This window comes from Lepisma saccharinum, chromosome 3 (assembly GCF_977018435.1).
Source record: "Lepisma saccharinum chromosome 3, izLepSacc3.1, whole genome shotgun sequence".
NCBI classification, from domain to species: domain Eukaryota; kingdom Metazoa; phylum Arthropoda; class Insecta; order Zygentoma; family Lepismatidae; genus Lepisma; species Lepisma saccharinum.
In genome coordinates this window covers 136445798-136472505 of record NC_139231.1, presented here as the reverse complement: position 1 = coordinate 136472505, position 26708 = coordinate 136445798, and the positions used below count along the sequence as shown (strand labels likewise).

The following is a 26708-nucleotide window of genomic DNA, read 5'->3' as shown; positions in this document are numbered from 1 at the left end:
TTCGCTTCAATTTACTGACCCTCACCTGTTCTCCAATTTTGTATTTAGCTTTTTTTGTCGTGGGCATGTACTTTGGACAGTAAACGCTAGAAATTAAACGTTGCTCGTCAGACCTGGTAACGTCAGCTGGCTTCATGCCTATCGTTGCGTGCCGTGTGTGATTATAGTCGTTAACAAGTTCCGGGAGAATAGTGACCCACTTGTAGCTTCCCTGAAGCGTGAAGCGTGACCACATGCGCGATTTCAGAGTACGATTGAATCTTTCCACAATGCTGGCCTTGACGTCACTGAAGGTCGAGTAATGATGAACGTTGTGTTTCCGAATAAACTTTTGGAATACGGCATTGTAAAATTCCTTCCCTTTGTCCGTGTGCAGAAACCGAGGTCGTCTGCCGCCGCTTTCGCGAAAAATTGTCTTGAATGCTTCCGTGACGCACGTCCCTGTTTTCGCCTTCAAAGGTAGAGCCCATGCGAATTTTGAAAATGTGTCTATGACGGTGAGGAGGTACTTGTTGCCCTTGTTCAATTTATGCACGTTTTTTAACTTGCCGCTACTCATTTCGACGAGGTCGCTTTCCCAGAGGTCGTCGATTCCCTTGGTTACCACAGCCAAACGTTCGTAGTTGCGGCGTGCAGGTCTATGCAATTCTTGGACGATGGCTTGCCTAGACATTTTTTATTATTTTTAGAGATTACGTTTCAAGAGAAGCACAAGCGTGATGGGATTCAAAGAGGGTGGCACTTCACTCGTGTTTTGAATGATCAGCTTATCGCCGGCACTCACGTCGAAAACGGTGAGATCTTCGTCTTTGTGTATTTCATATATGTTGCGCGTTTCGTTCCAACGTGCCAGAGGAATATTTCCTGCTTTCTGGACACCACGATTCGATATCAAAGTCATGGTGGGAACGCTAGCTTTTCTGCCGTGAGACCAGTACGAAAATTCGTTTATCTGAATCGTGCCATCGAGGAGAAACTTGTAGTACGGATGATAAGGATGTAGCATGTACAGTTTGTTACCTTCGACGAAGGTGGAGATTCTCTGTTGATTGGGAACGCTGTTGATTTCGATGGCTTGCAGAGAATGCAGTTTAGCGAATTTAGTATCGATGCTAACGAGGTTGCTGTGAAGCTGACCCAGTGTGTTTTGTACGGGCACCAAATGCTCGACTATGGTATCCGTTACGGTAGAAAATGACGGTTTGATTTTCACTTCCACGTTCAACTGCTTGTAGCTTTCGTTGAGTTCTTGCAACTTGGCACCGAAAGAAGCCAGCGTCGATTCCTGCGTGGATTCCAGCACTCCAACTTGATCTCTGATGTTGACGACAATGTTCTGAAGGTTCTCAATTTGATTCAATTTCGAGCTCTTCTCGGTAAGATCGTTCACGATGATTCGCATCTCTGTAAACTGCGTGTGAAGGTCGGCGACGCTCTGCGAAGTGGGCAGCGTCGACACCAGCGAAGCAAGTTCGTCTCGAATCTGTTCCACGTTCGCAGTTTCCGTTTCCAGTCGTTTCAGCATGCGTGATATGTTCCTTTTCAAAGCATGTAATTCTTTGGAGGTGGGGAGATTGGCCACTTTACTCTCGAGATCGCTCAATGAACTTTTGATGTCACTCGAATCGGATAGTGCCGTCACCGCCGTTTTCAATTTTTCCAAATCTTCACTTGAAGGCACGCTCGTTCGTAACGATTCCAAGTCACCCTGTATGTTGTCCAGTACGTGATGAAAATGAGCGAGATTGGATTCGACGTTCAAATTTTCTAAATATTGGATCTTCTGCTGAACCGTGCTCAACGTGTCTTGAATGCTCGTCAACGCTCTCGCTTCAGCGTGAATATTTTTAATTTCTTCGTTGATCAATTCCAAGGACGCCTGAAGCGTGGCGATGGTGGTTTGAATGTGTTCGAAATCTTGATAGGCCTCCAGTTGAATTTTTATGTTCGCGACGCTTTTACCGATGACCTGCAGTTCGTCCGACGATGGTAGGTTCGTCATTGTATCTTCCAAAGTCTGCAACTTGGATTTGATTTCTTCCAACGTACCGGTGAATTCTTCTTGTAATTTAGAAACAACAACCTGCAATCGTTCTATATCAATATCATTCACGACAGTTTGAAGTTCAGAGAAATTCTTTTCTATTGCGGAAGTTCGCTCTTCGATTTCGAGTTTCAATTTTTCCAAATCTTCATTTTTCGATTGAAATTGCTGTAATTTGGCCAAATCATTTTGAAGCGAATCCATGCTCAACTGTATATTTTGAATGTTGTCGTAAGAAGGTACCTCGACATAATTTTTTATCAGTGTTTTCAGTTCGGAATCGATTTTCAGAATGGGATCGAGACATTGCGTTTGGAGCGTAGCGATCTCAGACTCTAAACTTTTGTTTAAGGTCTCCTGCAAAGCGATCAAATCAGTCCTCAACTTCTTAACACGAACGTCCAACATGAGAATCTCTTCTGCATGGTCTACACGCTTGGTGTTGCCGAAAATATCGTTAGGCATTTTTGGTTAACGGTTATTTATAATAGGATAGACGATTCGTAATTCTACGAAGAGAGGAATAAGTTTGTCGTAGTCTCCGAGGAGTTCCACGTAAAGATAATCTCCTGCAGACACATCGTACGACATGTTAGAAAGTATCTTGTCGTGCTTGATTCGAAAAATGTTCTTGCCGGTAGAAATTTTGATTTCGCCTGCGTTCTCCGGATTCACGGTGATTTGAAGTTTCCCGTCGATCGGAATTTCATAGAAATGTAAATTGTTATTAAAAACATAAAACATCTTGCCCACATCGTTATTTATTTCCGTCCAAATGCTGTTGAGGTGAATGATTAACAAACCGTTGAGTTTAGATAACACGGAAGGTAAGAGGTTATTGAAATTTGGTGATGCAGTGTCCATGTTGCTTTGTTTGCGAAAACCAAAGAGATTCATTGTTCTTGTTAGTTATTTAACACATCGTGCTTTTTGCTATTCTTCAAAACATACAAAGGAAAAGAATGAAAGGGAGAGCCCTCGGGCGATGAAAAGTTGCAACCTGTTATTATGTTGTTAAGCCCGCTCCAAATCGAGGCTCATTAAATTCAACTCTTATTTTTCATCGCCCGAGGGCTCCCTCTTTCATTCTTTTCCTCCGTCTGCCATTCTTCTTCAAAAACACAGCGGACTTCATGACTATGGGGTTACGGTTAACACACGTCACATTTATCGCTTTTATTGTAGTGCCCCCACTCTCGCGTGTGGATTTGACAATCGAGAACGCGTAACTTGTTGTCTCTGCCATCCAATGCGACCTTGGTTACGCGCGTCGTGTACAAATCATGCAATTTACTTGCAATGCGATGATCGGTGCTAAGTTGCCTTTTACCATGAAAAAGGCATTCTTTGTAGTCTTGCATGCTAAATTTGCTGGTACTTATTTTTCCTACCCCCTTCGCGTTCTTGATCTCTTTTTCTTCTGTAATCTTTACACAGTACATTTTGGCACGAAGCCCCGCAAATTCCCTGCTGTACTCCCCGCCAACTTCATCTTTGTATTTTCCAATCGTCATTTTGTTTTCTGTCGAATGTAAGTGATGGCCTGATGGTAAGTTGCTAAAATCAAACAGATGCTTCATCTTAGTCAGATCATGTTCGAGGCTTGGTGTTTGGATTAGAAAAATGAAGCTATCCGTATCAATGTAACATATTTGGATGTTATCTCCATAAAAGGGTTGAAACTGATCGTAGTACGATTGGTACATGTGCAATTTTGATAGTTCAAGGACGGTGGCACCTATGGCAATCGGCTTGTTGAGCATCACTTGCTTCTTGTTCCTCTCAACAAATACTAGATTCTCGTCGAAAATAGTGAAGTTTTTGAAGTAGGGTGACGCGACGATCTTCTCAAATTTCTTTTCGTCCGTGACCAACGTTGCGTCGATGTAATTACGCACGTTCTCCATCGTCTTGCCGTAGATGGCGTTATTGAACAGTTTGTACAGATCCTTGTCTGCAGGCGATGTTGATTGCGCTCTGCGGCGCGTGTTCTCGGCTATGTACGGTTCGAGCCACTTGCTCTGTCGGAACTTCAATCCTCTATGAACTTTCTTCAACTGCAAGCCGTGACTTATGTAAAATTGGAGGAGTCGGTAGTGCAGAACGTAATTCCGCTTGTTCTCCATGCTTAGTATGAGTTTTGGCTCCGATCCTCCAGGTGGCTTCTCCTTGGTGGGGGCCAGGGCCAATCCGTGATGTTTCTCGTGAAGCGTTTCGGGATAATCGAGATCCACTTCCAAGAAACAGCCCCATTCATTATCTTCGCTCCAGTTGAGAAAATCTTCGCAGGAGAGTTCCTCTTCGGTCATCCACCCGTAGTCGCTGATGGGAAGACACTGGGACATGGAGTGGCCGTACAGGTTGTTGACATCCCAGTAGACAATATAGGTGTTGGGCTTCGATGCATCGTAACCAGGCGTATGAGGATTGTTTGCTTGAGCATGGCGTCGGGGACATTGGACGATGCCACCCCGTATCGCACTCTCCATGAAAGCATACTGTTCCTTCTCTGCGATGAGGCCCAGTTCCACGTTGGTGTATTTCATCATCGATTCCCAAGTCAATCCCGGCGTGGTGAAGAAATACGCAGGATCCAACTTGTATATCGCGATGCATCTCTTACGAAACGATTCGAAAATATCCATCAGAAGTGTCACGTCCAATTTCAGATAAAGATCGTGATAATCGCGAAAAGTTTGGCAATTGAATGCCATCCACACACTACGAGCGTGTTCGTAGTCCTCTTCGGAACAGACGTCCTCCGTGAGAGAAGAATAAAATACCCCCCGGGGTGGAAGTTCCGTCTCGTCAAATTTGTCGAAATTGTTGACGTACTCGTAGGGGTAGACACCCTTGCGACGCAACAGATTCAAATTCTCATCTCTCCCCGAAAAACATTTTTGCTTGGTGGCCACAAGATCTTCGTCGCCAAGTTGAGATGCAAGGCTTGCGAGGCTGGAGGACAGGAAATTGTAAGAGTCCAGGATTCGCACTTCCACACTTCCTCCTTCTTGGAGAGGGATCCACACTCTCACCACAATATATTTCTCGCTCGTTCTCGGGATGATGCTGATTCGAGAAGTTATGTTGTGGAGCTCTTTGACGAAGAGATGTGTGTCGTACTTCTCCGTGTAGTGCAGAAACACGGCAACAAAATGCGACTCCTTAATTTTAAGATTGCACGAATTACAGATGGTGCTTAGAAATAATCCATTCTGGTGGTTATGGTGGACGACCTTGTAATTTTCGGCGGTGAAAGCCTGGTTACACTCCTCGCATCTTGTCGCCGCGTCATGTCTCTGTTGTTGTTCTGTTGTGAGAGCAGGTGGAGAAACGTAAGAGCCTTTCAGGCTGGGTGCAAGTTCTCTCGCGCATTCCGCTATCTTCTCAACAAAATGTTTTGCCGCATCAGGTCCGCAATACAAGATGACATCATTCAATTTTTCTCCGTAGATGGAGAAACTGCAAGGCTCGTGGTGAAAAATTTGGGTCGTGCTTGAGGTAGAGGGATCAGGGTCGCAAGACGTCATGGGAACTTGGAAGCTTTCAAAGTCGGCATAAAGGACGACGGGATGGTGGAGAAGAGCCTGGTGTTTCTGAAATTTCATCTTGGTTCCGGGTTCCGGCATGACATCTTCGGGTTCTGCATTCACGGAGCCAAAACACTTGTGCTGTTCTCTCATCTTCTTACCCCCGCGAAAAATTCTCAAACACCGATCGCAAATTTCCATCTTATCGCGATTCTTGGTGATCTGTCTTCCTACTAATCGTGAGAAATTCCGTATCAAACTGTAACGGCCATCTACAAGCAAGAGTCGAATTACATTATTCTGGCTTCTCGCAGGTCTTAACACACGAATGTTGTCGCAATCGTCAACCCCAAACACAGAAATATTGATATCTTTTCCTTTTTCCTCTCTATAGTTTTTTTCAAATTGATTGATCTTATTCAAGGGCACAGGATAGGAAATTCCTCTCATCATATTCTCGTATCTTCCCTCGTATCCTCTGTAATTGGACAGACGTTGGGGGTCATTATTATTTGCTGGGTGTAATGCAGCGATGACAGACCATAAGAAACTCTTCTGATCATTACTTTGTATGTTCAATACTGCATTTTGCTTTTTTTGTTTTTTTGTTTTTTTTTGAGCGCTGCGTAATGGTTTGAAATTGCAGACTCGAAGTTCTAACATGTGGCTGCGACCGCAAAGAGTCCACCCACTTCCTCTACCTTCAAACTCTTCTTGTTTTTGTGTCAAGTGCTCAAATAGTCGTGTCACTATCTCGTCAAGATCCTCGTTATTGTCATCGTGTAAGCTCTCACACCCTACGTAAAAGCTGAAAGTGCTTGACTCGGACGAGACAACTTTCTCATACAGCAGAGTCAAGACGAGATGAATTTTAATTGCAACATTGACGAGGCAATCACGTAATTTATCGACTACCAGAGATTTCACATTGTTGAGGAAGATGCTCGAGTCACACTTTTCATCGCTTCCAGATTTATAAGTCATGATGCGTGCACTTTTATTCAAAGCACCCTCCTCATGCCCATCAGTGCGAGATTTCTTTGCCGGCGGGGCTACGACATCATGATCTGGTAGACGACATTTTTTCAAATGCCTAGCAATATTAGGTTTAGAAATCAACTTTCCACAGTTGCAACATGCCGCTTTCTCGACAAGACCGGAGGGACCTGGTTGCGGTTCCATTTTTTCCTTCTGTTATTTATATATATATACACAGAGAAATTTTTTGGGGGGGGTTGTGGTGATGGTAGTGGAAAGCGCACTGAAACAGAAGGAAAAAAAGTTAAAAAATGCTAGATATTTTTTCCTTCCACATATATATTAGACGCAAACAGTATGTATGTATGTATGTATGTATGTATGTATGTATGTATGTGTGTGTGCACTGTTGTAGGAGGTTAAAAAATATGGGACATGTAAGTGTGTGTCAATTTTTTATGGCTCCTCTGAATATGTGTGTGTCAGACGCAAAACAAAAATATTAATATATCATGAAAATAAAAACTTACCTTTCAACAGAGATGGAGAGAAACTTCAAAATAAAAACTTGTAGCTCACTAAAACTTCCACGATGATATATATGTATACTGCCAGACAAACAATTAAGAATACTGAACTCCCACGATTGACGTTCACCCTTCAAGAGAGATAGAAAAACTTCAAAATAAAACTTGTAGCTCACTAAAACTTCCACGATGATATATATGTATACTGCCAGATAAACAAATTAAAAAATACTGAACTGCCACGATTGACGTTCACTATGATAATGATGTACAAAGAAGAAACTACTACGTTATATAGGAACTCCTCTTTTTTTTCTCCTTCTCTCCTCCCTACTCCACGCGACTCTCTTTGGTGAAAACACAATGAGGGCTATGGTCAATATCCTTGCAAATAAAACCCTTGTTAACTAATTTATTCATGCCATATTTTTTTCAACAAAAGATTTTTGTGATGTGCACAATATTCTGTAGGGACAAATAACAATAAACGGGGCGTTGACAGTTCCACCCATGCATGTATTGTCGATTATTTCCCCTCGGCCTCTATTCCACGCCCCGTCAGGGTGTGGTGTGTGAAACAAACGATTCCCAGCACAAAACTCAAAAAGCGAAAGATGCTGCTGTGTTTGCTTCCGCCGCATTCGCTTCTGATTCTATTGTTATCGGGGATGTAATAGATTCTTTATTCAGAACCGTGGGAAAGCTGAAAAAAAATAGAATCTCTTCGGGCGAAAAAGGATGTAAGGTGAATGGGTTCGGGGAGGGGTTGCTGTGGATAGTTTGGTCCGTGATGAAAATGTTACATTGAGCGATGAAACACAATTTCTCCACAGGGACAGGAAAAATTCTACCGAGCGTCGCTATCCACGCGAACATTAGAAATTGCCTGAATAGCTTGGGGGCTTGGCATAGGATTATCGATTTTCGTTTTAGAGAATAATCTATGTAAGATTCTAGCATCGAGAATAAACAACATTGATTAAATTTTTGACAACATTCGCAGTACAAATCTAAACTCGTGATGATTTCGCCGTTAGAACCTTTTTTGGGTTGGGCACCACGCACCCTGGCGGGTTAGGGGCCAGGTATTCTAAAAAACAGCAATTATTATTTTGTTTGTTTGTTTGTTTGCGTCACAATACATACGCGCGCGCGCGCGCGCGTGTGTGTGTGTGTGTGTGTGTGTGTGTGTGTGTGTGTGTGTGTGTGTGTGGGTACATCGTTCCCTCCCCGAGAGAGAGGTTTACGAAGGTCACGATATATATAAACATTTGGGTCCCGGACTTGGAAAATTACGATAAGATGCACTCATCTTTCAAAAGATTAGAGAATGAGAGAATAAGAGGATGAGAAGATGGGAGGAGAGGTTTACGAAGATCACGATATATATAAACATTTGGCCCCGTTGATTCCAGCACTCCAACTTCATCTCTAATGTTGACGACAATATTCTAAAAATAGAGAGAATGAGAGAATGAGAGATTGAGAGATTGAGAGATTGAGAGATTGAGAGAATAAGAGGATAAGAGAAGAGGTTTACGTAGGTCACAATATATAAACATTTGGTCCCAAACTTGGAAAATTACGATAAAGTGCACTCATCTTTCAAAAAATAAGAGAATGAGAGAATGAGAGAATGAGAGGAGAGGTTTACGTAGGTCACGATATATAAACATTTGGTCCCAGACTTGGAAAATTACGATAAGGTGCACTCATCTTTCAAAAAATAAGAAAATAAGAGAATAAAAAAATAAGAGAATAAAAAAAGATGAGAGGATTAACAGGAGAATAAAAAGAGAATGAGAGAACAATAAGAAAGATGAGAAAGATGAGGAGGATGAGAGAATGAGAGCTCATCTTTCACTCATCACTGCCTTTTTGCCCCCGTGAAACATCGTCAGCGCACTAAATGAGGCGCGGAACAGGAAGAGAAAGTGAGTTTTTCAACTTTTTGTAGTCGTTTGGTCAAGAAATCAAAGTTGCGGTGGGAGTCACAATTTTTATCTACTTATCTTCAATTTTACAACGCTTGTGACTTGAATTGCTGAGCGCAATTTCTCACATAAAATTGTCTTTGGCGTAAAATCAAACATAAACAGAAAACAGAAACGTTTATACATTTTGTTTTTTCCCGCAATTTTCTTATGGAAAGTCTGCAATGACAAAATAAGCAAGAAATAAAATGGAGGACCGGTGAAATGAAAAACCTTCTGAATAACATCGTTGGAATTCTCTGTTAGAATAACTGTCATAGATAATCATAAGGCTTACATGAATAACGGAACAAAATTTCGCACCTTTACTGATCGCAACACCAACTGACGGTTGACCTAGATGGCTATTTCTGGCGCGTCCTGTCGCCCAATCATTTTCGGGGCCGTGTGGTCCGTTGGGTGTCAACAAACTCGGTTGCGAAGTAAAAGCTGAAGGGATCACATCGCTCTCCCGAAGCAATGTTGCCAAGCGAACTTCTGTTTGTGCAAGTTGTCTTTATATGGCTGTGTGTCCTCCTGCATTCCGACTTGTGTGTAGTCCTTCGGGAAACTTCATCGTTCAGGACTTCGTGTGCCATTAACCCCCGATGATTTATGGTGGTGACAATATCGTTGCCCGAGAAGACTCTTTCTCGCTGTACAGTACGTTTGGCAACATGTGGTGGACCCAACGCTCATTTGTTTTGCCCCGCGAACAACGTTCGGTACCTTGTGACTCGAAAATGCCCGATCTCAGTCGAAGAAAATTCAACTGATCACTGATTCGCTGTTTCCCAGCCGCCAGTTCATAGACAAACGCCAGTTGGAGTTGCGTTCAGTATAATAATGCGCGACACACATGTGGGATGTTGCTAACTGCCTTTTAGCAGGCGGCGACTGCTGCAGATGTAAAACTGAGCAACTATGAGATGGTGAGTCTCTTTCGCAAGAGTATCGAATTAACTCTTCTCCCTGCCTGTATCTCTTATATCACCCATGGCGTTCATATGTAGAAAATAACATCTTCATTTCTTATTCTGCATTAATGTACAATCTTGTTAAAACTTATGTTAACAGAATTGAAGATGTAGTTATTAAACATTTACACCCGTATTAGATTTGACTTGATTTGCTCTACTTCGCTTTTTTGCCACTTTTTGGCTAATCGCGAAGATGAGAATGAATGGTGATAAATGAAACTGATGAAAGGACAATCATAAACACACATGGATAGACATAACACAGGCCCCACAGAGGATTAAACTGACAGAGAGTGCAGGTGCCAGAGCCTCGTTAGTCTACAAAATGCAGTCCAGGATATACTACATGGAAGAGAGGTCGACATATGGGTCCCTCCCATAAAGGCCGCTGATAGCCCCTACTCTTTTCATTATTAACTGATTCGCTACGTGTGTTTGTTAAATGAATTTCATAAAATTCAATTGATTCAGGTCGTTGGTTGTGTTCAATTGATTGTTAAATTATTCTTCAATAACAAGTTTGTCTAAGTTCCAAATTATCTATCTACGTATCTAGGTACTCACATCGTGTATAAATTAAAACGTCTTGCAAACTTTTGCACTACCCCATGATATATATTTTGTTTCCATGACTGCACAATACATTAGACACAATAGTCTGGTGTAATTTGTAGCCGTGGAGTTCATTCATTAACAATTAACCAGCATTATCTGGAACAACAATACTTAAATTCTTATACGTTCTCCCAGTAGCGGCGATTGGGTTCCAAAACCAGGGGGGCAAGGTGCCAAAACTGGGGGGGCAAAGACATTATATTACCTTTGTACAGTATATTTATATATTTTAACATAGTGCATGGGCAAAAGTGGCAAAATGTGGGGGGGCACTTCGCCCCCCCCAATCGCCGCCAGTTCTCCTCTTGATTATGTAGACACACATGTTTCTGCAATGAGGGTACACTGCCTCGGAAAATAATCCAAGTAATCCATGCATATTTCTTACATAAAATAGTTGGTTTCATAAGTAAACACATCACGTGATTCCCATGTATCAGTTTCAATCAGTGGGGCCGATTGGGTGCCAAAACTGAGGTACAAGGATAGTTTACTTTCTGTTGGTAGACAAGGCTTAGCATTTAGAGGTTATATTGCGGAGGGCAAACAGTGGGGGGCAATAATAATTAGTAAACATTGATTGCATTAATAGTTTTATTGCGCTTTTGATTTACACAGATCTTTACAGCCCAAACTGGTCTTCATAATAGAACTCTTGCGTGCAACATTGGGGCAGACCTTCATGAAGATATGTTCTGAAGTACCTCTTTGAGACGTCGTAAACCTGTAAGGAAAGCGTAATAAGGTGTTTTTTTTTAGAAGAAATACTGAAAATAGAAACTTTACATTTTGCTATAACCATAATTTATAAAGACTTATCTGTGAAGGTTTTACGTAATTATATTTTCTTGAAGACTCATACGAATCTGATTGGTATTCGAAATCCTCTCTGTCTCTAATTATATTTCTCAATCTTCCTATTTTTCTCAATATTCCCTTTCTCTCTGTTTCTTTCTACTCTATTTCTCTATCACTCTTTCCCCTCTCTTTCTCACTTTCTCTCTGTCTGGGTCCCCTCTCTCTCTCTCTCTCTCTCTCTCTCTCTCTCTCTTTTCTTCACGTTTTGTCTCGTTTTCTCTCTCTCCTCCCCTTCTTTATTTCCATTTCCTCCGCTTTTTTCTCTCTGTGTATCTGTCTCTCTGTACAAAAAATAGACTACCTAAAACAGAGACTCTCCGCCTTCAGTTCCCACACACCGTCAATTTCAAACAGCCGCACGCTAAAGTCATTCATTTGATTTATTTACTTCGCTTTTCCGCCACTTTTGGCTAATCGCGAAGACGAGGATGAGTGATGATATGGTGCAATTGATAAAGGAACACTCAAACCCATGCCAAGGCGGGGATTCTAACCCGGAATCCCTAGTATCGTAGCGCGCTGTGCTAACCACTCCGCCACGGCAGTCTCATACACCGACCATTGCATTTACATCTGAAGGTTCTTGTCCAAGTGTGAAAATTCCGTGTCACCTTTCGCGTGCCGCTTGTCACTGTATTTCAAATCGTTATATAGAAGTTCAATGTTGCAGATTAGGTTAGGAGTAGGTTTCCTCTCAAATCGGTTTGGATTAAAGGACAGCTTCTATTCTCGAGATTCTGTCTTTTTTACGAAATCTACACGAAGCGTATCGCAGTTTCTCGTAAAACTTCCTTTTTTTTTTATCAATATCTCCGAAATTACTACATGTGTGAAAATGGGGAAGTGAAACGTACCTTCGTCCAACACGTGAGGCCTCACTGTGAAGGCAATCCTAAACCAGCCAGCCTCTTCAGTCAACAACTCTCGTCCTGGCACAACATACAGCTTCCTCCTCATGAAGCACCGAAAGAGTTCTGGAAGTACAAAATGATTCTAAGAAAAAGAAAAGAGAGGATTTCAGTTTACCCTCGTAGAGTAGATGAGCCGCGGTGATCTAGTCAGTACGTCGTCTCACTGCCACGTGGGAGACCCGGCTGGGTGATCTAAGGTCAGATTTCTGCAGCCTTGTCCCCGCATAAAGCTGCTCTCGGGCTCACCCAGCCTCAATTAAATGACTACCTGGTGGCAACTCTGGCGAGTAAAGGCAGCCGAAGTTGGTGCTGACCACATCACCTCCAAAATGACCGAGATCGATAGAATGTCTGGGGTCACACCCCCACATATGCATCATGCCACTTGAGATTGGTTTGTTGATTTGGTGTTTTAAGTCCACATTATGTACAGTAAGGACAATCGGGACAGGACCTACAGTTTAAAGTGGAATCCAAACCACTATGTGCCTTCACCGGGTATCGAACTTGAGACCCCTTGTATGCCACTTGGAGTAAGAGTTAATAATAACATTTGGGTTGAATTCAAATGCAGGAATGGCCTCCCCGATGGGGCAGTGGTAACGTTGTCGCCTTGTAAACAACGGATCCCGGGTTCGCTACCCGGTGTAGGCACATTGCACAGTGGTTCGGATCCCACTTCAAACTGTAGGTCCAGTCCAGATTAGCCTTTCCGTGCATAAAGTGGACTCAAAACAACAATTCAATCAAATGCAGGAATAAATATTTTTTATTAACAACTCGATTGGGTTCCAGAACCGGTGTGGCAAGGTGCCAAAACTGGAGGGGGGCAGAGACAGTATATTTCCCTTTTTAGATAAGGTTTAGCATAGTACGGGGGCAAAAGGTGGGGGGCATCTGCCCCACTCGCCTCCCCCCTAATCTCCGCCACTGACAACAATTATTGTGTGCTAACCCTGTCGTGTGGATACTTTCACAATATACAGTAAAAAGTATTTCAACAATTCTTTTTCCATCACCACTAACTATGCCCGATTTCCAGAATTCAATGTTTTATTGATTTACACAGATTTATTTAATTTGAAACTTTCTACCTATTAGATCTCATTTCTTGGCACCAATTTTTACTAGTCACGTTAAAATGAATTAAAAGAAGCACAAGTACTGTACGTAGAGCAATGATTAAGGGAATCGCTCCTTACCTAACTCCCCCTCCGCATTCGTAGCCGACATGTATCGCCTGAAGTCTGCCCACAGGAAGAATCCCGCTTTCGAAGGTCGGACCATCACTCCAAGAGTTTCCAAGGTATTCCGTGCGGCTAATTCAGACGTTCTCATTCGGGCCTTATTCGTTGGGAAGAAAACATTATCCAGCCACTCTGAAAGCAAAAGAACGTGTACGATATATATTTCCGTTGTCCTCTACCTTCACTGTTTAATGTTAGAAACATGCAACTTCGGTCTGTCAGTTTTTGCATTGAAGTTTATTCATCATATATCCCGCATATGGAAATAAAGATTTACTTAATTTTTGTATTACTAATATTGCTGTTGTAATGATTAGAAAAGATAAATTTAGTGTTAGTCTGTTTGGTGTAGGACGCATGGTTCGAATTCCAGTAGGTCATACATGTCACTTTGCAGCTGTACTTTGGCATGATTAACACCAGTGGAACAGCCAACGTATAATACGTATAATCGGCAAACATAAACAAGAAAGATATTTTTTTTTGAAAAGGCAATCTTCTCACTTTTCCCAGCTTGTCGAGAATTCTAGTATTTTCATACACAACTGGGCTTCTAAAACTCGTAAAATTATAAACGTTAAAATCAGAAATCAGTTGCAACACATGGTACGTAACTTATAGGATATTGTATATTGTATATTGTAATGACTGCCTACCGGTAGAAATAAGGAGCCATCACATCATGGAGGCAACAGTGCCTCCAGAAACCAGTTGGGCAACAAAACAAGACAAATCAAAAATTAAATCCACGGCTAGCTATACATACAACCTCAACTGGCTCCTTGTAACACACACATATGAGTAGGTAAATCGAGATGCAAACACAATCATTATTATTTCCATAATTTTAATTTATATTATTTTGGCTAACTGATGCATGAAACAAAACTGATCCAAGAATAAAGACCTATAAACATATTTATAAAATTTACACACACTGTCACAAACTAAATTAGCAATGAAGAGTTGAAATTATTTGACCAATTACATAATGCATGCAGTACGTGTACTACACTATAGTTTGCACATTACCTTGTCTGCCGATGCACATTAGAAAGAAATATATATATATAAGCGCGCACTGAGTTCATCGTTGGGGCCCAGTCTTCTGATATGGTCCTGATGTCACGTTTGAAGAGATATGGATGGGGGGAGGGGGTAATAAATGAAATGATAGCAGTCCTTCTGTATAGCAGCTACAACCACTGGTGGGTTCCTTGGTCGTCTCCGGTTCAGTCCAATACAACGCACTTGATCACTGTATAAGCTGTTCTGCAGGCATCTTAACGTTGGACTCGCCGTACTTGACGGTGCTTCAACACTTGCCCGTTCACGCATCCGAGCGTCAACAAATCAGCACTGCACACATAGTTCGTACTTGGCGCTGTTTTAACACTTGCCCGTTCACACGCCCGAGCGTCAACAGACCCGCACTGCTCTCATATGCGTAGAAGGCAAAGAATCAAAGAACTTTTCGAGAGCGACCACTTCGCCTCCTTACTTCTTCACCGTTAAAACTTAGACTGTCTGTCCCAGGACTCTCCACACTCCTGGAAACACTATTTTTCACTATTGTGCTCCCCTGACCAATCAGGAGCTTGCACCTTCTTCTCCATTATGCACTACTAACGCACTATTGACAATGAGTATGGAGGGTGTGTGACCTCGCAAGTTTACAACGTTATATATATATCTAACCCTTTTATTAAAGTCGACAGAAACATGCCTAGGTTCGAAATTTATGAAGGTAAATAGTTCTCCTTTGAGCTTAATTCTGAAATTTACACGCAAGGGATGTTTTCGAAATGGTGACAGGCTTGTAAATATTCGAGAGACAAATATATGGTCGCACAGATAGACAGAGAAAAAGCTTGACGTGAGAATGTCTGAAAATATGGTGCGACTCGAATTGGAAGATACACCCCCCCCCCCGTTGAATGGAGGGTGTGGAGCCATCTAAGATGGAAGAAAATACTAGATTTAGAAAGTTGAAAGAGGAAAAGACACAGTGATACCTTTACGTACTTATGCCGGTGAAATTTTGACATGCCTGGCAACACTGTCGTCCATTTCGTTGAGGAGACCTAGCTCTATTGTTACATTTTTTTCAGCTTTCTAGACTGGCTGCTGCATTCTGCTCCTTGGCCGTGAAAGTCGCATGGTGGTAAATTCACATACTGTGACAGCAGCATGCTGTGCGAGGAAGGTGGTCAAAAATAGGGGTGACGTCCATGAGAGTTCCCACGACCCACGCTAACTTTCGGAAATAAGAAGAAAAAAAAATAAACAAAAAAAACCTTGGGGTGGACGCTGGGAAACTGAAAAGTCCATCACAATATATATATATATTATATGGCTTCAGCTACAAATATATACATACAAATACTAGAGTGTATGCGTCTGTAATGCGAGAGAGCAATTTTTCCGGGGTTCTAATCCATGATAAAAATCAACATTGTCAAGAAATAGCAGGAAATGAACATATGAACGAACTCTCTGAAATTCAGTAGAGCGCGTGAATTAAAACACTTTCGACAGGAATTCATAACAAAGTTGTCAACAGTGTTTAACTAAGCAGAGGTTGAATATATTTTTTTCTGTAATATCGAACCCTACTCTTGGGATAGTTCTCATTACATAATAATATATAGATAAAATAGTATTATTTCTTAATTTGCGCAATAAAATTCCAATTAACATTGTACAATAGTACAATGCTACTGATATGGCAATGAATCTGAATATGAAGATGGAGCTGCGGTTATTTGTTGACATGTAGTTCATTTCAAATTTAGGTTATGCTGCATCGTCCCAATTCACTACGTACTCTTGATGTAATATTTAATATCAAGAGTTAGTTATTGCGTATATGCCGTAATAATTGGTAATGGTATCGAATGTTGGAAGCACTTAATGGTGTTGAACTCTGGGTGTGAAGTGTAGCAATACTTAATCGTAAAATATTGTTCGTTTTCGTTATATATGTGTGTGTTTTTGAATGACTGCAAAGACATGCAAGTTTCAACTATTACCTCTATCCGACAATAGCTTAGCTGCCATGGTGTGGATAGCTGCCGGTAACCCAGTATACATGGCAGTCATCTTGCACAGAGATATCAAATCCTGGCTCCATGTCACAATTACTCCAAACCTTAATCCTGAGAAGCACATGTCCTAGAAGAAGAAAAGTTTTACATAACTACAAATAGCTTCTCATGTCAGTATAACAATCACGTTATGAATGAATTTATATTACATTTATATGTAATTAACTATTAATGGGAAGAGAAATTTAGACAATTGTAGTTATTACACAGGCCTGCGATGAAAAAAATACAAGGGAAGTGATAGGTGAACTTTATGTATTTTGTGGTGCTGAGTTCAAATAAAAATAAAGAAAAATGTCTATCATGTCACGTTTTCTTGAAAAATTTAATTGTACTTGGATTTGTATGAACATTTACCATTAATATGTTGTTTAGGCATGGAATATCTTTCCTCCCTGCCTGACCATCATTCTACCGTGGTGAAACGTTACCCCTCGGTGACTCCCCCCATCGACGTCCCTCCCTCCCTGTCGCAATCGCTCTCGACCAATAGCGTCGCGCAAATCCTTATCTTGGTTCGCCGACTGTGCAGGAACGCTCGCTAAGCCAGCGTAATCGGCAGTCACCTTCCAGTTGTGTCGAGCTTTATCTGATTTGATCCTGAACGTGTTATTCGTAAGACTGAATTCTCGCGACTTGTCTGGAGGCAGCAGAAACGATATAAAACAGATGTCCTCATGAGGGACTCAGTTTATCGCTCTTTAACCCAGCAGATCATGTACTTACCATGTTCATAGTAAGATAAAAGACGTGGAAATTTGTAGGTTCGTCTCAATTTGTCTTTCATGTGTAGTGTCGTGCGTGCGCTGATACAGTGACAAGTGGAAACTGCATCACAAAAACAATTGTAACTGGTGTTTTCCTCTGTGCGTTTCGTGAACCATGGCTTTGAGTTCGAGACGTTGTGAAAATGTGCCAGATGACTTTTGTTACATATGCGGCGAATATAGTGCTCTTAAACATCGCATGAGGAGCATTACAAACTATGTAAGAAAACTTTATCTTTCGTATTTTGGTATGAAACTCGGAGACCAGGACAAATCGTGGGCTCCTCATAAAGTGTGTGTGCAGTGTCTCAATGATCTACGCTTATGGCTCAACGGAAAGAAGACTGCTTCACGCTTTGGAATTCCTATGACATGGAGGGAGCCGAGGAACCACTGTGATGACTGTTACTTTTGTGCCTGCCATGTCCGTGAGTATAACCGAAAAAATCCAAGCTAATCTCTTATCCTGAGAACATTCTATCGGCCATACGCCCCGTTCCTCATGGACCTGATGTGCCAGTGCCTTTGCCTCCAACTGAATTACCAGTCATCTCTTCAGAGTCTTCAGACTCGGAACATCCAGACGGCCAAGGCTCCGATACCGAATATAAGCCCTCTGGAGGCGATTCACCTCAGCCCTTCTCTCAGGTTGAACTTAATGATCTGACTAGAGATCTGGGTCTTTCGAAAGAGGCAGATGAATTGTTGGGTTCCAGATTGAAAGAAAAACATTTATTGGCCAAAGGAACCACGTTTTATTGGTACAGGAATCGAGAAAAGGACTTTGTTCAGTACTTTGAGGAAGCGGAGAACCTGGTCTATTGTTCTGATGTTCCCGAATTGATGAGCAAATTTAATATCACCTACGATAAAGATCAATGGAGGCTGTTTATAGATTCATCGACAAGGAGCCTGAAAGCTGTCCTTCATCACGGAAGCCAGTATGCATCTGTACCAGTTGCACACTCGGTACATTTACAAGAACGCTATGAAAACCTGGCTCTCGTCCTCAACAAAATAAAATATGCCGACCACAGTTGGACCATTTGCGGTGATTTGAAAGTTATCTCCATGCTTCTTGGTCAACAAGGTGGATATACAAAGTTCCCATGCTTCATTTGTGAGTGGGACAGCCGTGCAAAGACTCAACATTGGGTCAAGAAAGAATGGGCTAAAAGACAAAATCTTGAACCAGGCACCAAGAATGTGATTCAGAACAGCTTAGTTGACCCAAAAAAAGTATTGTTACCCCCGTTGCATATCAAATTAGGTGTAATGAAGCAATTTGTCAAGGCTATTCCAAAAGATGGCGATTGTTTCAAATACCTGTGCAAAAAGTTTCCAGGGTTATCCGCAGCCAAGTTGACAGAGGGAATCTTTGTTGGTCCAGATATCCGCAAGCTCATGAAGGATAAAGACTTTGAGACTAGCATGACAACAAAGGAGAGAGAAGCTTGGGTTGCCTTCAAAGATGTGGTCAGTAAATTTCTGGGGAATTACAAGGATCCTGACTATAAAGCAATTGTTATGAATATGCTGGACAAATTTGAAGCGTTGGGTTGCTCCATGAGTGCACTCACATGTGGACTATTTCCCCGAAAATTTAGGAGCAGTCAGCGAAGAACAGGGTGAAAGGTTCCACCAAGATATTAAAGATATGGAGCGCAAATATCAAGGACGATGGGACAAGAACATGCTCGCCGACTACTGTTGGATGTTAACATGAGAGAGGCCTGAGATTGCACATAAAAGAAGAACGTCAAAAAGAAGTTTCAAAGGCAAAAGGGTACGCACGTAAATATAAACTTTGTTTGTGTTTGGTTTTGTTGTTTGTTCAGTTTACAATTTGTGTCAAACGTTCATGTACACATACATTGCTCCTCGTGGTCAATCGTCTATTTTATTACGTTACCTTAATAAACACAAATGAACATAATACGTTGGTGCTTTTTTTCTAGAAACTTCACCATAATGGGATGTAAAAAGTGTAAACGCAAGGGAAGTTTGTTTTTCTCTCGACCAGAGGCGGCTCGTGCGATCTGGCAACAGTGGTTTTCTTCCATTTAAACCTATAAAAAATAAAATCAATTGCCAATAAATCAATTTGCATCACCAAGCATCGATTTTACATAGATTTAAATGGATCAAAACCACTGTTGCCAGATAGTGCATGCAAAATTATTCGCGAAAATTCCTTTTCACATAGGATTTTAGCAAAAATATTGATATCAATTTTACAAAAAATCCTGACGTGATGGAAAAAAATGGAGGTCATTTTCGAAATCAGCACACCCAATAACATAAAACTCAGCGAACACGTCTCTTGTATTTTTCAACAACTTCAATTTCGCAGGCCTGTGTTATCTCTATTATTATTTCATTTCTCGTTTGTTGTTTCAAGAGGTTACTGGTATAGGTAGTCTGGGGATAATAGAATAAATACGTTGCTGCTTTAATCAACCAAATAAATGTTATTATACGCATTCTTTTTTATTTACTTCAAGTAATAATTTATAATTTAAGTTGCGTAATTTGTTACTTACTTTGCTGAAACTCCAAATGAAGTGTGTTTTCTCAGGAAGAGGTAAATTATGCAATCTTAGAATGCTATGGAAGTCGCTTTTGTCATTGTGCACGGACAAGGCATATAATTCATCTGATATGTAGTGCAAATCATGCCTGAAATGATATTAAAATAGTATTTAAACATAAAAGAATATACTGTAACAAATATCTGCAGAGGTTTCAAGACTGTTTCATTTATATTTTCTGTTTCGATTAGGGAGTGCTATGGGTCCCGGGTTCGAATCCCGGCCAGGGCATGGGTGTTTTCTGTGAGTGTTCCTTCTTTAATTTCAACATTTAATCACTCCTATTCATCTTCGCTATTAGCTAACAGTAGCAGAAAAGTGATGTAAAATTAACCAAAACAATAAAAACATAGGGAGTGGATTCGTACCTATTTGCCTTTCTTTATTCCTTTGCAGTAAAACATTGGTTCCACTGTTTTAAATTCGGTTCATGTTGTTTCGAGCCCCTTCAAGCATTTCTATAGTGCTCATAAATGCCTACATTACATTTTAAAATGCCATTTCGGAATTTTTTGACTTACTTTTGCTTTTGCTACATAGCCTGTCTCCAAATTACATTTTATACAGGGCCAAAGTTCTTATTGATAAGGATAAACTGAAAACTAGTATTTACAGATTCTCAGAATCATGAAGAATGTCCGATCTTGTTGTCTCACATTTCGATCCTAACCAGACACAAGCTAAGCCCGGTAAATAGATTTTGCATGTACTACACTTCTTACATAGTAAGTGTCATAAATTCGTTATTTTTTTGTCATTAACCACCCCTATACCCACCTTTATATAGGCCTAGATCAAAATCTAAAGTTCCTGGGCTAAGGACTGTGGACGTGGAGAGAAATAAGACAAATTAATGGTGCAATGATATTTAATTAATTCTTATGTATTGATAGTAATTATTGTAATAGAAACAAATTATAATTAGACTTCACCAATGAAGGAATTCTGTCAAGTCCACTGAGATTTCAAGCACGTTATTAATTCTCTTCCAAAGCAAAATTAAATAATAGAATATATTGAAAATAATTTTCGAAGTGCAATGTTCATAGAATCATTATTACATGTACAGCTTTGCTTTCGTATAACGCCGTCGTATACTTTTAAAAGCATCCAAATCTTACCTCGCACACACCTGTAAAAGGCCTTGAATGAGGCTTGGAGAATACACGTCCCCAAGTGGATTGTTAGGACTTACAATCAATAACCCTTTTACTTTTTTCCCTCTAGATCGTTCACGAACGACTGCATCTTCCACAATGCTTGTTGTTAACTGAAATGTTACACCTTCTACATCTGACTGAAACAAAGAATAAAATTACGTAATTGCAAATGAATTCAATACTTTCTGGTGTATTGCAGTGTGGATATTACAAGGATATATTTTCGTAAATGTGACAAGGATCGGTTAATAATGGCACAAAGATGATTTCATTAGAAACAATATTATATCTGTTTTCAAGACGACAGATAAGCCCAGAAAGAAAAATGTAAAAAGGTGCAAGGTTTGGAAGAACATTAACCCTAGCAATGCCAAGGAATTTTTTGTGACACGGATTACCAAGGGGAGGGGGGGGGCTCAGAGGCCCATGAATGAAAGTTCAATTGAACTGGACTAATGTGTATAATTAGACACTACTTTCATGTTTTGTTATGGATTATACATGAAAGATAAATTACATAATTATTTTTAAGTAATTATAGTAAATCACTGTAACATTTATTACTTTTCTTCAATTACAATGTTGATACTTGTAACAATGCTTAAACTGTGCAAAATTCTAGCAAAGTTATCTTTTTTCTTTTTCTACTACCCATACATTAATTATATCAAAATGTTACTATAGTTTAGCAATTGAATATACCCTCTCATGTATTGAAATACCTTTAAAACATCATTGCGAAATCTTTCCTTAGAATTACCAAGGGGTGGGCCTTTGAGGCCCATAAACAATATCAACGAAATAAAGTAACTTTTTAATGGACATTTTTGGGGAAAATCACGTGATGTCATTCTAAATATTGCAAAGAACAATTACTATTTTTTATGAATTTTTACATTGATGGATATACATGTAATACGCAAAAAATGAATCAGTGCGTCTGAGAGCCCCCTCCCCCTTGGTATTGGTAGGGTTAAATAACGTGAAGGAAAATTAATGTGTAACGTTTTTTTTGTTTCTTCAAAATTCTCCACCGTCAAACACGTGTACGTAAGTATGAAAATACATTCGAGATGAAAAACGAGAGACCAGACGCAAGCTCCTGCGGACCTGCAGCAATGTAACCCAGTAATTCATGCCAACCTCCGTGACGGATTGGGGTCCCGGGTTCAAATCCCGGACTTGGCATTGGTGTCCTTTGTGAGTGTCCCTTAATCAATTCCATCATGCCATCACTCATCCTCATTGTCATGATTGACAAAGAGTGACGCCAAAGAACAATTATGAAAACAGTGATTCATATCATCTACTGACATCTGTTTCTAAGGTATTCGAACGTTATGTTTTGATTCACGACGAAGTCTTCCGATCAATTCACTTTTCTCTACGTTTTTCCTTCATTCCTTATTGTGTTGCAAATATATTTTTGTTCAGGCATATAAAAAAAAAACCACTGTATCCAGAAAGTGGCGAAACATGATATTTTCAAATAGAGCAAATTCAGAAAAATGTCAACCTGGTAAAATTATATCAGTGAAGAACAATGTGCCATACATTGTTTGTAAAGAACTTCTTTAGATTGCGAATTTACAATACACGTGTTTCTAAATTCTAAAATATGTCTAAAAAGTTATCAAAATTATCACGTACTATTCCATTCAGAAAATCCAGATTCATCGGTTGCAAATTATGTCAGTCTGTTATCTTCAAATTTATTTTTATATAGAGCTGACAGAATACATTTGAAGAAATTTTGCAATGAAAGACTACTACTTGTAAATTTCCTGGGTTATATTTTTTTCACATATTTCGTGAATCACATACAAAGAAATAAAATAGAAATAAAACTACTTCTAAAGTGTCAGTCTGTTTGTTACCCCTGGAATTGCTCACTGCCAATTTATGATTAATAGCAAATTGTAATTGATAGCACGTTAAAATCAATGAACTTGTCACATGAAAGCAAAGATTTAGTACTGTAGAGAACGGTGAATGTTCTGTTTTCGATTAGAACTCAACATATGTACCTAAATGTTTAGTGATTCGCGTATCTTTTGTACATGAAAAAACTTGTTACCGGATTAATTTGTACATTTTTCCTCGAATTTCACTGATGTGTCTCTTTAATTGTAGTGCTTACCTGCTCGGGGATCGGTATTGCTACAACTTCCACCCCAAGTCTTTCGCTGAAGTCCGCAAAGATCCTTGTGTAAGCCGGAGTTGGGGTGAGTAGCACGTCTCCAGCATCGAACAGACTGAATGATAACGCCTCCATGCATGCGATTCCTCCATTCAGTAAAATAACCTACCATCGGGAAAAAATAGCTTTAAGTCTTCAGTTTCCCTCTTATTTCTTTACCAACACCGATTTACATTACATTTACAATTCTCTCACAATAGTAATTAAGCTACAAGTAAATAGAAAAGACGTTTAAGTAAGTAGTACACTGTATTAACACCAAAAAACTGCACGTGTAATAACAACACTAGCTACCACTTAAAAGAGGTTCGTGGTTTTTGTTTGTTTATTTTTACTCCGTGAAATAAGTGACCAGTACCGTTTGCTTGCCACTACCAGCAAAATCAGAAACTTTCTGTTCGAGAATCCGAATTACATATAATTTTTTTACGTTGGTGTCAATAGGAATTTCAAGTGAAATAAACTTCTGTTCGAATTACAGAATAATTCGAATTATTCAAGTTCGAATTAAAGAGAGTCCACTGCATGCATATTCCTGAAAAATAAAGTGAATTATCTGCGATCACGGATATTCCTGTGGCATCTGATACTCACATTATCTGGGTCTATCTTCTTGTGGGCCTTGAAGTAGTGAGATAGAAACTCCGCAACCTTCACACGTACCTCGAGAGACCCCCACATGGGAAAGTAATGCTGCTCATCTCTTGATACTTCGAAGACATCTGACCTGCTCAGCCATTCAGAGAGTAGGTCTTCGCACAGGAAAGAGTCTGCGGTTCCTAGGTTTACGTAGCCCTTGAAAGCAAGCCAAATAAATCTATGTTATTCTTTGTCTACAATCGTAAAATTTTTAAAAGTAGAAGTTGTAATTGGTCAGGGGCGTCGTCAGAGGGAGGGGTAACTCGGGCACTCGCCCTAGATCCCTCGCTTTAGGGGGCCCCCGCGCCAGATACAAATAATTGTTCTGGAACTGTATATTATGAATTTATACGACGCTGGTGCTTCAATTAAGCAAATTAATATGACTTTTCCTGACTTCATGGATTGTTTTGACAAAAAAATATCCAAAATTTCTTCAATCATACTCATGGGCGTCCGGAAGGGGGGCAAGGGAGGGCCGTGGCCTCCCCTGGAAAATGAAAGTCAACCAAAAATTATGTATTTCACACATAAAATTTCATTTTAGCCACAATAATATGTGTTAATTATTGCATGAACACCATAAATTCAAATTTAAGCAATGTTTTTTAGGGAACAACACTCTTTTGGGGGGAAATGTGACTTGTTTGGCCCCCCTGGAAAAAATACCTTCCTTGCCCCTCCCTGGAAAAAATCCTGCGGACGTCCATGATCATACTCTAAACAAAGTACTCTATACATAAAAGTTTTTCCAAATACTTAAATTGAACTAGTTAATATTCACTATTCGTTTAATTATAGTATGCAATATTTATTTAATTAGATACAGAATTAAATCATGTGAAAATATTGTATGGAAAATGTCAATTCACTACAAAATTCAGTGAAAATCAAACAAAAGAGTATTATGGTAGAGAATTTTACTGGATAGGTAAAATAATAATTTGATATTGAACACACCCAGTTTTGTAACTCGGTGTAATAAACGTCAAATCATCGGAAATTTAAGGAAACAATAGTTAAGAAACTTTCATTAGCCTTCCATAATTCTTGCTTTTAACCTTCAACGTGCTGCTTATTGCTTTTAGATAATTCAAAATATGTAAATTAATGGCAATAATATTTATATTGTAATGATGTAGGACACCTGTACTTAGAAATAAAATTCTGATTTTTTCAGACCTCTGAAAAGATTTTATCATACGCCCCGCACCCATCTGTGGTCTGCCCTGGGCGTCGTTATGGGACGTACCAGCAGGGGGTGGTTGAGCAAATGTGTTTACTTACCTCGGGATTATTCACTTTATCGTATGCATCATCATCACAGAGCCGTAGGTGTTTGTAGAGAAACTCGTCGCGGTCCAACAAGACTTGTCCTCGATTTGAAAGCGACATAACTTTCCGTATGTTGTTTTTCTGAAAAGGCAAAGAGATGAACTCAAACCACTTTTATTTTGCTATAGTTTTTACTAAAATCAAGAATCCGGGTTATCCAGTCGGTAGCCACGCGGGAGACCCAGACTAAAAATATACTTAACCCCCTTTCGAAAATCCTGGGCACGTCATCTGTGAATGAAAGTGGACTTTACTCTTACTCAAAATCATATTCATTATTCCTATTCCTATGATACGTATGACAAAGTTAATAAATACTTCACTTAGGAAAATGCAATATTTAGAAACAATCAAGTTTCACGCCGCGAAGCCAGAGGTTTTCGCAAGTGCTGTAATTGCTATCCCTCTTATTCGCATATATCTTACCTTATTTCTCTTCTGTATGTTCGGTGGTAATCTATTGCCTTGTACTGCTACACGTTGGATTGAAATCATGTGACCTAAACCATGTGGAAGGTTAGACTCAAATGTCACATTCTGTGACAAGAAAGAATCCTTATCGTTCTTTTCTGAAATGAAACTGAACTCTGGCTTTGAACTTGGTTGATAAATGCGTGTTTAAAGATCAAACAATCATTGGGATTTATGACTTTCTTTGTCGTGTATGCGTTGATATTAGATTTAGAGAAAACATGTAACTACTTTAGGGTGCGATATGGTCCTTGGCATGGGCGTCGGGAGGGGGGTCGAACGGGTCGGTAGACCCCCCTAGAAATTGACATTGTTCATTTACAGATGAACGTAGGCCGCGGTGGCTCAGTCAGTACCGCGTCTGACTACCATGCTAGAGGTCCCGGCCGGTTCAAATCCGGGAACTTTTCTAACGTTGGAAGCGGCCCCGGCGCCCACCCAGCGTCGGATAACATGGTAGTCATGGGGGAAACCCTGGGGGGTAAAGGCGGTCAGAGGCGTGATGCTGATCACATCACCCCACTCGCGACCGGATCAAGAAACTGTGAGGCGTTACCCCCACACCCCCTATACGCAGTGGCGTAGCGTGATATTATGAAAGGTGTAAGGCTTCCTTAGATAAACCTGATCTGAATATTGGATAAAGAAAACCCAAAGATATCTTAACTAAATAGAATCTATTTGAATGTAAGTCATGCATGGGCATACTCAATTTCAAACATAAAATGCACACACTCTATGTTAACAATAATAGGATATGTATGTATTACTTAAT

The 26708-nt window shown here is 40.3% G+C and overlaps 1 protein-coding gene across 1 annotated transcript; it reads right to left on the bottom strand.

Moving 5' to 3' along the window:
* Nucleotides 1–11243: 11243 nt before the first annotated feature.
* On the bottom strand, nt 11244–25979 carry LOC145986020 (1-aminocyclopropane-1-carboxylate synthase-like protein 1). Its single transcript, XM_083120191.1, has 10 exons — nt 25889–25979; nt 25415–25543; nt 24083–24283; nt 23429–23593; nt 21250–21425; nt 20081–20216; nt 16696–16837; nt 13619–13795; nt 12360–12479; nt 11244–11371 (listed from the first exon to the last, which is right to left on the bottom strand). The coding sequence occupies exons 1-10, from the start codon at nt 25955–25957 to the stop codon at nt 11328–11330; spliced, it is 1359 nt and encodes a 452-aa protein (XP_082976317.1). The 5' UTR covers nt 25958–25979; the 3' UTR covers nt 11244–11327.
* Nucleotides 25980–26708: the final 729 nt, after the last annotated feature.